This window comes from Astatotilapia calliptera, chromosome 3, assembly GCF_964374335.1.
Source record: "Astatotilapia calliptera chromosome 3, fAstCal68.1, whole genome shotgun sequence".
In the NCBI taxonomy this organism is placed as follows: Eukaryota; Metazoa; Chordata; class Actinopteri; order Cichliformes; family Cichlidae; genus Astatotilapia; species Astatotilapia calliptera.
In genome coordinates, this window is record NC_137424.1 from 60,197,688 (window position 1) to 60,212,351 (window position 14,664).

Genomic DNA, 14,664 nt, shown 5'->3' on the forward strand with positions numbered 1-14,664 from the left:
GCCTCTGAGCCAGATGTGTGCGTCTGTAATTAAAAGTGTGTATTCTATTTTGTGTGTGTGTGTATATATTTATATGTACAGTATGTTAATACTTTACATTTGCAACAGTAGGCACTGTGTGCTGTATCACAATTTTTTTTTTTTAAATGTTGTTTTATTGTAAACACATTTATTGTATTTTTATTCTAATATGCTGGTTTGGTGCTTCCATGGTGTGGTGGATGATGCGATGCTCTGACACTTTAGAGTTTGATGAATTTGGCCGAAACCGAGTTGTCACTTTAAGAATAATCAATTTCATGTAATAAAATTACAAGAAGCGTTATTTCCTTGTTTTACGTTTACGTCCTCGTTTGTTGTTTTAGAATAGCTACATTCATCCGTGCTTTTTTAAAAGGCATATTTTGATTCATAATTAAAAATTGGTCATTCATTCATGTAATCCCACCAATTAATTCCATGTTGTGTTTTTGAGTTATGTAGTTAATGCTGAAGTCCGCTGTCTAAATTTCGCATTGTTATTTGACTCATATTTACTTTAACACCTTCTGCCATGTTTTGAAATGAACGACATCCTTAAAAAGAAATATTCAAACTACTTTGGGTAAGTATGAGTGTGTGAAAACTAGAATGTTGTTAACGTGTAGGGATCACCCCCAAGACCCTTACTGTCTAACCTGCAGATAAAATTGCAGAGCGAGAGCAAAGTCCTCTAATAGGGTGATATGGTACTACAAGGTCATTAAGATAAGATGGGGCCTGATTATTTAAGACCTTGTATGTTAGGAGCAGGATTTTGAATTCAATTCTGGATTTAACAGGAAGCCAATGAAGGGAAGCCAAAACAGGAGAAATATGCTCTCTCTTTCTAGTCCCTGTCAGCACTCTTGCTGCAGCATTTTGGATCAGCTGAAGGCTTTTCAACGAGTTTTTAGAACATCCTGATAATAATGAATTGCAGTAGTCCAGCCTGGAAGTAATAAAAGCATGAACTAGTTTTTCAGCATCACTCTGAGACAGGATATTTCTAATTTTAGAGATATTGCGCAAATGGAAGAAAGCAGTCTTACATATTTGTTTAATATGTGCGTTGAAGGACATATCCTGGTCAAAAATGACTCCAAGGTTCCTCACAGCGTTACTGGAGGTAACATAAAGGTAATGCCATCCAGAGTAAGAATCTGCTTAGATACCATATTTCTAAGCTTTTCAGGGCCGAGTACAATAACCTCAGTTTTATCTGAATTAAGAAGCAGAAAGTTAGTGGCCATCCAGGTCTTTATGTTTTTAAGACATTCCTGCAGTTTAACTAATTGGTGTGTGTTATCTGGCTTCATGGACAGATAGAGCTGGGTGTCATCTGCATAGTAGTGAAAATGTCTTCTAATGATACTGCCTAAGGGAAGCATGTATAATGTAAACAGAATTGGTCCTAGCACTGAACCCTGTGGAACTCCATAATTAACCTCAGTGTGTGAAGAGGACTCTCCAGCAATAAGAACAGAATACACAGTTTTAAAATTACAGTTTAAAATTAAAGTGACTGAAAGGTGAATACATAACTGTAAGTAACTAAGAGTGAATAAATTGTCGGTAGTATAAGAAGAGTGTAGAGTAGTTTTTGTTTCTGGTGTGGGAAATGGTCTTATCGGCTGGAGTTAAAAAGCAGAGTGGCCTTGGGGACAAAGGTGGCTCTCCTCCTCTCAGTCCTGCAGGAAATGCAGCAGAAGCGTCACACAGAGGGCAGCCATTGAAACGCGGGGTGAAGAATGTGAGAGGGGTCATAGATGATTTTGGCTGCCTGTCAGCCCGTTGGCTGAAAACCTGTGCCAGAGTTCTGACAGGCAGGCCAATGATATTAGAGCACACTGATGCAGTGTGCTGCAGTCTGTTCCTGTTCTGTAGGCTGAGGGAGTGGAACCAGCAGGTGATGGAGAAGGTCATGATGCTTTCCGGGAAGGCATTGTAAAAAGTCATCATGATGGGTGTGCTGACTCCAAAGGAGTTGAGTTTCCTAAGGAGGTGTAGCCGTTGGTGGCACCTCCTGAGAATCTCCTCTGTGTTGGCAGAGAATTTCAGGAGGTTGTCAAAGATGGTTCCCAGGTATTTGTACTCCTCAACTACCTCCACTGGCTTCCCGTGGATGGTGGTGGTGACTGAATCAGCCAGATCCCTCTGCCTACTGGAGAAGGTCACCACCATCTCTTACCACCATCTCAAACCTGGTGTAGAAAGCGTTGAGGTCGTCAGGGAGGGAGGAGGGGTTCCTGCCCTCCACCTGGATGGTTCTGGGGGTGATGACCACAGTATTCACAGAGGCCATGGTTTTGAGAAACTGCCAGGCTGAGTGGAGGTCCCTTGTGGTGAATTTTTTTTCAACTGTGTTTTTCTAATGTAGTTTAGCAGTTTTTATGGCTCTCTTGAGCTCCTGGTTGACCTCCTTTTTGTCCAGAGCAGAGCCGGTAACATGAGAAAAGCACAAGAAAAAAGCTGAAGTCAGAAAAGGTTAAAAGGTGAAATATTTGACCACTTGTAGTCTTAATCATGTTGAACTGGTCTCTGTAGTGCAATACATAACTATACTACTGCACACTGTGCAACCTAAACTTTACACCTGTTATATTAAAGTTTTCCACACTTCCTAAAAGACACTTCTTGAAGTCTTCTGCCCTTTTGCCTAAACTTTAAACACAAATACTCTACAAAAAAACAAACAAACAACAACCACACAAAAACATTCAAAACTGGTTAAACTCAGAATCACACAGTATCACTCTGACTCTGTTACTTCTGACCTTTAATAACCTATTTATGCCACTGTTACAGGGCGTAAACTCACTTGTCAGTAGTGCACAGATCTTATCTGCAGTCTGGAATTCTGGTCTTATCAGAGCAGCAATAAAGAGTTCATAACATTTCTGAAATTTGCAATATGTGTGTGTGTGTGTGTGTCTGTGTGTGTGTGTACCACGGCTAAATACTCAAAATGCGGTTTTAGTGTCAGGGTTAGAGTTATCGTTATGGTTATAGTAAGCAGCTAGGGAAAGCATTATGTCAATTAGATGTCCACACAAAAATATGAAAACACAACTTTCTCTGTGTGTGGCTATGCGTGTGTGTTAAATACAATGATATAAAAAGAGAACAAATCTGAGTGCATAACTTTGTAATGATTAATGATTCAGGAACCTTTGTACAAATGTATGAGTCAATCCAGGCTTGAGCAGCAAAACCTATAATTGTTCAAAGTCCAACAACAATACTTAGAAGAAGCAGGAGACACAGAGGCTGCTATTCCAGTGCTTTGAAAAACATTTGTTCGAGGTAGGATTTCTTATTTTCTGTATCATCACATCCCTGCCACAGACCAACAATATAATCGGCTTTTCCTTCTTGGAAGTTTTATCAGAGAATCAGTTTCAGTGTGACAGAAAGTGGTTTGAGCATTTCGCTCAAGATCACATTCATGAATTTCCACTGTTGTCTAATGCCACTTAGCTTGCGTGAGTAAACACCCACCACTAGAGTTGTATGAAGACTACGGGTGAAGTCAGTGAGTGTTTGGAGAGAGACTCCAGTTTTTACCAGGTTTTGAATTTCGCACCATTTTGTAGAATTGACCTCAATGGATTAGTCTGTACCATTTTGTGTCCACATTGTTAGACTTTGTTGAAGAGTTGTTGACTCTCCTTCTGAGAAACTGCAGTGAGAGACAGTTGTTGCTCAGTATTGCTCTGTTAGACCCAAACAGACAAAAGAAAATCTGAAAAGCATAAAAACTTACAAAAATCTGAACGATCTCATTTAACCAAATTAGTGTAAATAAGCCAATCCTCAAATCCAATCAGCCATGAAAACCCAGAAGTACACGTAGAGGCGTAGGAGCTGTCACCTGTACTTTCTGATATTTTAAAGGGTTTAGAAAAAGCTACGTTACAAAACACATTGTTGTCTTGGTTTCTTTGACAGAGAAAATAGTAACAGGAAGCTTACTTTTCTTTTTAATTTTCACAGTAATGAGCAATGCTCTTCAGGAGCTCAGTTTGATCTTCACACAAACCCTCAGCTTTCTCTGCTGCTGTGGGAACAGGAAGCAGGTGAAGAAGAGCACCAGAGAGGAAATCTGTACAGAAAGTCTTTGAACAAAGAAGAAATTATTTCCAGTGTCTCCAAAAGTGTTTCTTTGAGGTATTTTTTTTTCTAATTTGAGCTTTCATATTTAAGACTGTAATGTTTAATGTTTCAGAGGATTGTGCTGGTGCTTCCTGTAAGACAGAGATAAAGAGCATTTGTTTTTGTTAATTTTCAGAGGTGAATCATGGCTCTTTATCAGATTTCTGGACTTTTTACACTTCGACTCTCATCCTTCATTAATGCTGCCCTGTCTCTAACTCTTCTCTTCTGCAGAGGTAAGTTTAGAGGCATAAAACACAATTACAGGCTGAAAAAGCATGTTTATCTTCAGATTATGAAAGAGTCGAGCCCTGGTCATGTACACAGAGAGACTCTTTACACAATAAAAAACACAGAAAAATGGGACCAAATTACTAACATAATGGTACAAATGTAATTTATTTGCATTGTTGTTGCTCTTTGTGTCATTTACTCTCTGAGTTTAAATAAAGAACAGACTCTTTTAGACTTCATCTGTGCAGAGATCCATCCATGTCTGAGGTGTTGCTTCAATCAGCCTTTCATCTGAATCCTACAGGAGTAAATCAAATCTGATGTGTTTCTTTGCAGGTTATTCTCAGGAAGCTCCAACAAAGCAAATAGTGGCTCTGCTGGGTGATGATGTTGTTTTACCCTGTTTCCTGACAACTCCTGTGGATGTATCACAGCTGCAGCTGGAGTGGGCAAGAACTGACCTGACACCAGGATTTATCTACATGTGGGACAAAAATAAAGAAAATGTGGAGTTGAAAGAGCCGTCGTACGCTGGAAGAACCTCACTGTCCTTTAATAAACTGAAGCATGGAGACGTCTCACTGACTCTCTCCAAAGTACAGCTGTCTGATGAAGGACCGTACAGATGTTTCATTCCACAAGTGGGTCAAATGTCATATGTTCATCTTATTGTTGGTAAGATTATTTTATTTAACTTTATTATGACTAATTCCTACTATCAAAGTTTATTAGCACAAAATAATCTTTTAAAAGTTTTCTGGAATATGTGACATTATTTGTCTTTTCCAGTGTAAATAAATAATTCAAAGTTACGATATTGATAATCTCACACACAGTTAGTAGATATCCAAATGTTCTCTTGTAAATTGAGTGCAGCAGATTACTGTGATTTCTCTCGTCTCCCTTTATCAGGGTCAGCATCTACACCTGTCATGAAGGTGATGTCAAATGTCAGCAGCAGGGTGGTGTTACAGTGTGAGTCTGCAGGCTGGTATCCAGAGCCTGAGCTGCTGTGGTTGGACGGTGAGGGAAACCTCCTCTCTGCTGGACCTACAGAGACCCTCAGAGGTCCTGATGACCTCTATACTGTCAGCAGCAGAGTGACTGTGGAGAAGAGACACAGCAACAACATCACCTGCAGAGTCCAACAGAGGAACACCAACCAGAGCAGAGAGACACACATACATGTTCCAGGTAATAATGACTCACAGTCAGAAACTATGTCATTATTTCACCCTCATCATGTGCAGTTTGAACCAAATCAGAACTAGTTTTACAAAAATAACTTGTATTTCTTTATCTTTTAAGGCTCTGCTGTCAGGAAGGAACCATCGGCCACTTTCATCATCGTGATAGTTGGCCTGCTGTGGATTTGTACCGTTGTCACTGTCGTGTGGAATTTCATACCATCAAAAAAACCTGGTGCGTCACACGTTTGTTTCCCGTCTCATTAATAATCAGACAATGTTTTTTGACACTGCGGATTTATGATACTCAGCTGAAATAACTAAGCAGAGTGTCACCTTTGTTCCACTCTATAAAAGTCTTTGATAACAACCAAACACATTCAATTCAATTTTATTTATACAGCACCAAATCACAACAACAGTCACCTCAAGGTGCTTTATATTGTAAAGTAGACCCTACAATAATACATAGAGAAAAACACAACAGTCATATGACCCCTATGAGCAAATGCTTTGGTGACAGTGGGGAGGAAAAACTCCCTTTTAATAGGAAGAATCCTCCTTATTTTGTCATTTCTGTGTGCAGACCCCAAAGAGACTGAAACTGAGAAGAAAACAACAAAACAAAAATGCACCAGCGCTCCTGCTGACAACACTGAGATCATAGCAATAAAAGCAGTGCCGCCATCAGAACAGCTGGAAGACGACACATCTGCTGCTGAGGAGATCAAAGAAGACGAGAAGGAAAAGAAACAGAAGAAACAGAAGTACAGAATAAGTGGTTCAAAGAAAAAAGCTCAAATTTGACGACCGTTTGTCTTAAAAACAGAACTTTAGCTCTCATGCTGCATCCAATGTTTCGAGGAGCTGACGCCATAACGTGCATGACGTGAGACACAGAAGACTCCAAACATGTTTGACACTCTGTTTCTGTGCTCACCGTCACTTCATCATCACATGACGGAAAACATCAAACTTGTGATGTGTTCAGGAGTTTTCATCTATGAGGGAACTGCAGTGACGTCACAGAAAAAACTAAAAACCCTGCAGTTTGTTTCGCAGCACTTCCAGACTCACACACTGCATCGTGTGGTAAAGGCTTTACCCACTGGAGGGAACCACAGATCTGACTGTTGTGATAAAGCAGAGTGCACGTCAGCCTGTGGGTCACTTTTAAAGAGGAAGTTCAGAAATGTAAAATGAGTCATGTGACCTTCCTTATGCGTTTGCTTCTTTGAGTCTGTCAGCTACCTCCGCATTATCTGGAGGATGTTAGGAAGTTAATGATTGTTGCGACTCAACAGACGGACGTGCTTTCAGCTTTTCTAGTGTGTTATTTTCCTCATGTGTGTCATTGCCTTCAGTTTACATCCATGTTTATCGACCATCCAGTTTCATGTTGTGCTTTGTGCTGCACAACTGATGAAGTTCAGAATCACATTTATTTAAGTTTGTGCACAAACCAGTGTCACAGCTTATAACTGAGGTGTGAGGGGTCGGCAGCAAGCTTCCACTTTCCACTGCAGAAAGACTTCAGATTGTTTGGAAGTGACCTTACAACCTTTCTCAGAGTGAAGAGCAACAGCCTGGCTTTGATTAGATTCATGTAGTGTCTTTGAAAAGTGTACAACATAATGAAATGAAGTTTAGCATCTAATCCAAAGTGTAAACTATGTGTGTAGATGTATTTGTATATACAATATACACACACACACACACACCAATTACAAGATGTACAGTATTTGCATGCAATATTAAAATACGCGGTGTGTATGATGTCCATGTGTACAGGGCTTTAGTTTTGCAGTTTTACTTTCAGTTCAGCAGAATGTTAAGCTGGATCTAAAACTCTGGTGTGATTACAGCGAGGGCGATCAGAGTGTGACGCACGCTGGGTCACTCTCACAGGTAACAGACTCACAGTGTAAGACAGAGACGGCGATCACTGGATTTGATGGTTTTATTATCAGACACAAAACACACTGATCAGTAAGTGTGTCATCTGTGAGATTTGTGACCTGCAGCAGTCTCTGTTAGTAACGCTTCACAGTTTGTGTAATCTGAAGCCAGACTATGCAGTTAAGACAAGTAAAAACTTGTTTCATTCAGAATCTGATGCCAACTTACCAGAGCATCCAGTTTGACCACAGCAGAGCCCAAAGACGATGACGTGCTGCCTTTCTGCTGGTTTTTTATCTCTGCTGAGCTCCAGCAAACTCTCATAACGACTTTATAACGACCGATTTACTGTAAAACTCAGGACAACAGGAGTTACAGTCTGCACCACTGCGGTAAGCCTTTTTTAATATATAATAATGTGTCTGTGTGTCTCTGTTTCGCTGTAGAGTTCCTGGTGAGTGTGATGGTGCACGTCCAGCTTTAGCAGACCGATGAACAGGTGAACACAGCGGACATGTTTCAGCATTAGCAGCATCATAAACAAACATGTTCTAAAAATTATATTTAAAGATGAATTATGGTCTTAACAACAAATTTTCTCTTATAAAGTCAGACTTTCTGTCCACATTACTTTGATTTTTACTAGAAGTAATTTGTCAAAAAGACACAAAACACAGAACTGTTTCTTTTTCCAGATATTTTTTCTTTTATTGGCGTTCTGAATAACACACAAACCCACCCTATAAAACCACCCTGTTGCTTTACAGAGCGTCCTGGGGTGGAGTCAGATTCCCACGCTTACGTTGTTATTTTTGCTCGTCTTGGTTCAAATTGTTTCCAGTGATTGAAGGTGGATCAGGTTTGTTTATTTGACCTAAAATCATGCAAAGAAATCACATTATACAGAGTACACACTTGCCTGTGTCGGACTGTGACGTCATTGTTAACACGAGCCACGATCCTTGATCCGAGCTCATGAGGTCGTCATTAAATTAAAAGCAACTCTAACTATGCACATCTTACATTTACATTTGTTAAAGTTACACTTACACTCTGTGGTCTCGCTTCACGTTGTGTCAGTGTGATATTGTGGTAACACCTAAGTGGACATTAAATGTTTCCATATGTAGGCTTACTGATACAAGATGCAAACCGGTGTCTCTCTGTGCTCACGTGCAATATGAGCACAGACTGTTTTACATTTGTTTGTTTTTTATTATCATTATTAATGTGAGATTAATCAGCTCTGTCTGTTTGATAGTCCACCGTTCACAGGTTTCAAGATGCGTTATCTTCAAACTTTGCCACAATAAACTAGGCCTTCAGGGTCATGAGTAGCTAGGCTGGCTAAACATTTAAACCTTGACCTTTATTGTTCTTGCACCCAAAGTCAAAGTTAACCTTGGAAAATTATTTCAAGAAACCATCTTGAGTAATATCTCATATGAAAAGGCGTGGAGAGAGCCATACGACACACTTTTTATTTTTTCAATTTGACGCCCTACAACGTCCCAGTGACACCATAACAGGCTGATGTCTGCCTTTCACTCTCTGGGTGGAGGTCTGTGATGAAAACAGAAGCATTAGGGCAAGGTGTGAAAGACAGATGCTAATGTGTTCTATGGCAAAGAATAAAAGCATGAAAGATGTGTGTCTAAGTTAATTTGATCCATTTATTAATTAATTTAAGCAGTCACCTCAACACACTTTATATTGTGAGGTATAGACTCTACAATAATACAGAGAAACCCCGGCAATCCACTATGAGCAAGCACTTGGTGACAGGGAGAAGAAGAAAACCTGTTGTAGAAGCAGACTCAGGGAGGGACGACCAATCATATATGACATATTTTAGTCATATTTCGATGACTAAAGAAAGACATAAAATATGTTCTCATCAGTCCATGTTGAACTTTATTTTGAACTTATATTCATATGAAGATAAGTTCATATTGAATCAAAAATAAAACAGGGTTTGTGCATCATGTAACCTCTGAGACTGTGGGGTTTCAGGCCCAGTGTTGATGTCTAAGCGAGGGTCTGAAACCTTTCCATTGCTGGAAACATGTCACAGTTCTGATTATAATATTTACAGACAGTTTCAGCCTCCGTTCTGCGGCAGATTGCAGTTAAGTGTTGAGAGAGAGGAATGAAAATTAACACCTAAGTGGACAAGTTCAAGTATCTCAACGTTCTATTTATAGCAGTGCGGTGAGAGTGGATCGACAGTGTCTGCAGAGATGTGGCCTGAGAGAAAACTGTAAGCTGTTGGTTTACTGGTCGGTCAACATTCCTAACCTCACCCAGGAGTGACATTTCAGAAACAAACAACTTTAAAATGTGTTTGAGCGCTCACTTAGAGAAAGTTCAGACACGTGTTGTTGTGTTTACTTCAATCATTTTGTTTGAACTGACAAAAAAATTTCCCAAATCTCTGATGAATAATTTTGATCATATCTTTTCATTAAATGCAGTAATGATGATCTTTTGAATGACCTTTATTTTGTTTTGTTTTTTATAAAGACTGAACATCACTCATTAAAAAATAGAAAACAAATTTAGAATGGACGTAAAAGGGAAGGGTTTTTTTTTTCTAGAAATAACTATATTACCGAATCAGTTTCCACAATATCAGACCGTTAGCATGCTTCACTGAGAGCTGAAGAGAGTAAAAGCCTTTTGTTTTGACTTTCAGATAAGAAGCGAAGGATGTCTCTTCAGGAGATCTTCTGGAGACCGTCAGCTGTCACTTCTGTTTTGGTGCTTCTAACACTTCTCTTCTGCAGAGGTAAACCTCTGATGTTCCTGTACACTATCTCAGACACTTGGTTGTGCTCATTCCCAGCTTGTACCTTACCTCATGTTGCTATGTGTCAGATAGTCTCTGGGACACCTTGGGGCAGCCTGTAGCTCTGGTCCTGTTGGCTGTGGTAGAGTCCTAGCTCTATAGATCTGATCTTAGGGCCTCTTCTTGTGCTGCCATGATCAGAGCCTCTGTACAGTCCTGTAAGGTGGTCTTTTCCAACCACTGGTAGGATTTCTTGATACCAGCCATTTCCTCAATCTGTCGATGGTACATCCCATGCAGGTGTTTGGTCGTCCATGACAGTTTCTGTCCTGTTCCTCCTCATTGTCCTCTTCAGCTAGCTGATGGAGTCTTGAAGCAGCTGATCTCAGGGGGGCTTTTTCCTGATGTATTCATGGATTGTTCGTGTTTAATCCTGGATTGTGGTTCTGCCACATGAATTCTCACCATTTCTCTGTTGCTCATAGAGCACCAGGATGCTGGACTTTGGGTGGAATCCTGCACGCATAATAATCTGTATCTGTCTTTACATCAGTCACATCTATCTTCTCATGTGATGATTTTGTTACTGCAGCTGAGTATCTTATGACTGTTATGAAATAGTATGTATAAAACATGTCAGGTCCTGATGCTGTCCAGCTCTTCATTCTGGAGACTCATTGTTAGTTGTCTGCATTTCTGATGTTGACTGACTCTCTGTGGTCTACTCTTAGGTCCACCACCCACTTGCTGTTAGTGTTGTGTGATGTGCCCTTCTCCCAGATGTTCTTGCAGACCTTGTTCTAGTCTTCTCTTGAAGCTGAGAGTACACCTTGGACTAATATTTGGAGAGCAGCCTATTTACTCTCCAGGCCTCTGCTTCTCTGGCATATCTCTTCAGCCTCAAACGAGTGAACAGACCTGTGAGCAGTTGTTTGGCACTTTTTAGAATCTCAGTCATGAACATCTTGCTCTTCATCATATCATCCAGGACCCGTCTTATAAAGCTCTACGGAGTGGAGAAGTTTCAGTGTGTGAGACAAAAACTGGCTTTTTTTTTGCATATGAACCCTAAAAGACCAATTCTGCTGGAGGCGTAACACAAGGTAACAATGGTAATATTTTTATTTTAAAAAATGGATTTTACTAATTATAGAAGCATCTAGAGACATCAAACTCTTTTTTTACTGTGAAGAATGAGGTGAAATTAAAGAAAAAGCTTTGAAAAAGGTCTATCCAATTACCCTGCATGCAATGGCTCAGTGGTTTCTCTCGTCTCCCTTCCTCAGGGTCAGTCTCTACACCTGTCATAAAGGTGATGTCAAATGACAGCAGCAGGGTGGTGTTACAGTGTGAGTCTGCAGGCTGGTATCCAGAGCCTGAGCTGCTGTGGTTGGACGGTGAGGGAAACCTCCTCTCTGCTGGACCTACAGAGACCCTCAGAGGTCCTGATGACCTCTATACTGTCAGCAGCAGAGTGACTGTGGAGAAGAGACACAGCAACAACATCACCTGCAGAGTCCAACAGAGGAACACCAACCAGAGCAGAGAGACACACATACATGTTCCAGGTAATAATGACTCACATTCAGAAACAAACTATTTTATTATTTCACCCTCATCATGTGCAGTTTGAACCAAATCAGAGCTAGTTTTACAGGAATAACTTGTATTTCTTTATGTTTTAAGGCTCTGCTGTCAGGAAGGAACCATCGGCCACTTTCATCATCGTGATCATTGGCCTGCTGTACGTTGGCGCTGCTATCGCTTTCGTTTGGAATTTCATGCTATCAAAAAAACCTGGTGCGTCACACGTTTGTTTCCCTTCTCTATATTTTCTGGAGTTTCAAAGGCTGAATTTCTGAGACTAAATTGAGCACAGTGTCAGCTTTGTTTCCCTTTATAGGAGTCTGAATATGTTCGTTCATGGACAGTAATGCTGCTCTGGACTTTGGAAATTAACAAGTGATCATTTCAGCATTATCTTACCTGAATGAATATTTTATTCTCACACTGCTCAGTTTCCAGTTTATGATTGCTCAGTATTTTTACACTGTGGTTCAGGGATGAATGTAACATTACAGGATCTTGCAAAGAAAAGCGTCTGGACTTCTTTAAGGCCCCACCTTGCATGATGAGGTGGGGCCAGGTTTCACAATGAACTCACCCAAAACTCTGGCTGATTGGAGCCCACACCCAGTTTCACACCTTGGCTCAGGCGATTAGAGGATCATCAGGGGGTCCTTTTGTCCCTCTGTGGGGGATACTCCCACTAGGTTTATATCTGGGACTCTCCACCATTTGACCTTAGAACTGAAGAAGCTTCTCGGATGAGAGGTGAAACGTCTTCAAGTAACTTAAAGAAGTCCAGACGCTTTTCTTTGCAAGCTTCTTTGACTATGATGACCTGGATGACTGAGAACCTTCACAGACATTACAGGATCTTAACCAGCAGGAGGGACCAGAGGGAGTGTCAGTGGGGTTAAACAGGAATATAAATCAACAAACGCATGATAATTGCTCTGACTAATGCGTACTTTTATTTTAATGGTCCCACACAGTTACAGGTATTTTATGGTCACATAAAAATTTCAATAGGAAAGCTGTATTCAAACACACAAACACATGTATATGTATGACACTTTTCCTTTCTGTGTTTAGACACCAAGGTGAATGAAACTGAGCTGAAAACAATGACACAAAAACGCAGCAGAGCTCGTGGTGACGACACCGAGAACAAAGAAATAAAAGAAGAGCCGCCATCAGAACAGCTGGAAGACGACACATCTGCTGTTGACATGAGTGAGGTGATCAAAGAGGGCGAGGAAAACCAGGAAACAGAGACTCGGAGTATGGCACAGTCAGCCTTAACCAGCAGTGAAAACTAAAGAACAAGAAGCTCTCTGAGAGCACAAACCTCAGGCAGCTCGCTGTTTGTGCAGTGCTTACTTTTAAGCAAGAATAGTGTATTTTTATATAACATTACACTGGAGTAGGATAATAAGTATGTGAAAATAAATGGACATTAATGACTTGAACTTATTATGTAATATTGTACTGCATTATATTTATAACTAACTCATTCATTCTCCTGACAATACTTTAAAGATTTAACACATTTTGGGGTCAACGTGAAAGAAAGACAGATGTGAAATGTAAAAGTGAGGTCAGAGGTCAAAACTGACATCCTATTTTAAATGTACTTTCTATATGTTAACGATACACACATACACACCACACTTGTAAGAATCATAAAGTTTAACTCTTTTTTGTTAGTTTTCCATCAGTAAACCATCAAACATGACCCCACTCTGAATCCCTGAAAAGTTTTATCAGAAGTCATTCAAACTTTTCCAGCTCTGGTGTTTACAGATGCAATGACCCACAGAGACGATCAGATGATAGAAAAGTCCAAACTCATGATGTTTTTAATTGCGTTTCACTTTCAGTTACTTTTTTGTTTTTGATTATCTGCTGACAATTCATTTCACTTTTCTTTATGCAGCATCAAATCACATCAGCAGTTAACTTCCAGGTTAACACATTACATTGTGTGTTCCCACTAGAGGGAGCTACATAGCAATCTGCTGCTATGACACCAGGATAAAGCAGGTTGTGTTTACAGCACAGCAAAGAGCCAGAGGACATGAAAAGATGTTCAGAAATATAAAATGTGGAACTTCCTGTTGATGTGACCTTCCTCTTGTGCATTTGGTTTTGTGGTTCTTCTTTGGGCGTCGACTGTATCTCTGTCAAAGCTGATGGATGGTTAGAGGGTCGTGATTGTTGATTTGTTGATGCCAACACAATCAGATGATCCCAAAGACACCAGTGTGTGTTTTTAAATGAGTCAGTGTGGAGTAAAGTTCCTTTACTGTTTAATGGTACAGTGTGCCACACATGTTTTTATCTGTTTTTTCTAATGTGTGTCATTGCCTCCTGTTTAAAGCCACATTTATGGGCCATCCAGGCACTATGTGTTTGTTTTTGTGTTGTTTCTCTTGGTTTTGTAAATGATTTCTGTTTTTGTAAATAAAGTTTCTAAGTTACTCCCTTATTCTGCCTCCACAGTCGAGCTGTGACAGTATTTATGTCTGACTAAATACACCCACTGAACAGAGAGTACATACGCTGTCCATTCTGAGGGTTACATAACAGGACATACAAAAAATAAAAAAGCTCTTAAATTTTTTTTTATATAAAACCTCAAATAAACAAAAGCACATATTATGCCTTGTTGTTGTTTATTTAATAGAAAATAAGTCAAACTACAGAAGCAGTCCTGCAAAAAACTGAGCACAGACTCTTATTCAGTACCACACATAGTAGGATTAACTTGATGTAATAGTTTTGGTATGATTTTATGGGTCATCTTTACATCCTGAC

The 14,664-nt window shown here is 40.0% G+C and overlaps 2 protein-coding genes across 5 annotated transcripts in view; both read left to right on the plus strand.

Annotated features, from left to right (window-relative positions):
* LOC113018985 (butyrophilin subfamily 1 member A1-like) overlaps window positions 1-7,370 on the plus strand; it is a 74,912-nt gene extending 67,542 nt beyond the window's left edge. Inside the window, exons 1-7 of one of the 2 annotated variants that reach the window (XM_080298691.1) lie at window positions 3,242-3,324; window positions 4,015-4,188; window positions 4,310-4,409; window positions 4,744-5,082; window positions 5,320-5,601; window positions 5,716-5,829; window positions 6,181-7,370. In XM_080298691.1, coding sequence (XP_080154817.1) covers window positions 4,319-4,409; window positions 4,744-5,082; window positions 5,320-5,601; window positions 5,716-5,829; window positions 6,181-6,401 — 1,047 coding nt within the window. In that variant the 5' untranslated portion in view covers window positions 3,242-3,324; window positions 4,015-4,188; window positions 4,310-4,318 and the 3' untranslated portion in view covers window positions 6,402-7,370. Of the gene's footprint in view, window positions 1-3,241; window positions 3,325-4,014; window positions 4,189-4,309; window positions 4,410-4,743; window positions 5,083-5,319; window positions 5,602-5,715; window positions 5,830-6,180 lie in introns of those variants that run through there. The other variant, XM_080298690.1, reaches the window with a different exon arrangement.
* A 130-nt stretch (window positions 7,371-7,500) lies between these two features.
* LOC113018983 (butyrophilin subfamily 1 member A1-like) lies at window positions 7,501-14,335 on the plus strand. Of its 3 annotated transcripts, none has more exons than XM_026162448.2 (5): window positions 7,501-7,885; window positions 10,189-10,281; window positions 11,568-11,849; window positions 11,968-12,081; window positions 12,940-14,335. In XM_026162448.2, the coding sequence occupies exons 2-5, from the start codon at window positions 10,203-10,205 to the stop codon at window positions 13,164-13,166; spliced, it is 702 nt and encodes a 233-aa protein (XP_026018233.2). In that variant the 5' UTR covers window positions 7,501-7,885; window positions 10,189-10,202; the 3' UTR covers window positions 13,167-14,335. The 3 variants fall into 3 exon arrangements, with proteins under 3 accessions (XP_026018233.2, XP_080154820.1, XP_080154821.1); XM_080298694.1 differs by lacking the exon at window positions 7,501-7,885 and adding an exon at window positions 7,974-7,992; XM_080298695.1 differs by lacking the exon at window positions 7,501-7,885 and adding an exon at window positions 11,013-11,384 and having other exon boundaries at window positions 10,214-10,281.
* Window positions 14,336-14,664: the final 329 nt, after the last annotated feature.

Bases quoted from the DNA above. Each gene is read 5' to 3' on its own strand.
- LOC113018983 (XM_026162448.2), top strand. From the start codon at position 10,203: ATGTCTCTTCAGGAGATCTTCTGGAGACCGTCAGCTGTCACTTCTGTT. The intron at 10,282-11,567 runs GTAAACCTCTGA...TCCCTTCCTCAG, and splicing joins AACACTTCTCTTCTGCAGAG to GGTCAGTCTCTACACCTGTC. The intron at 11,850-11,967 runs GTAATAATGACT...TTATGTTTTAAG, and splicing joins GACACACATACATGTTCCAG to GCTCTGCTGTCAGGAAGGAA.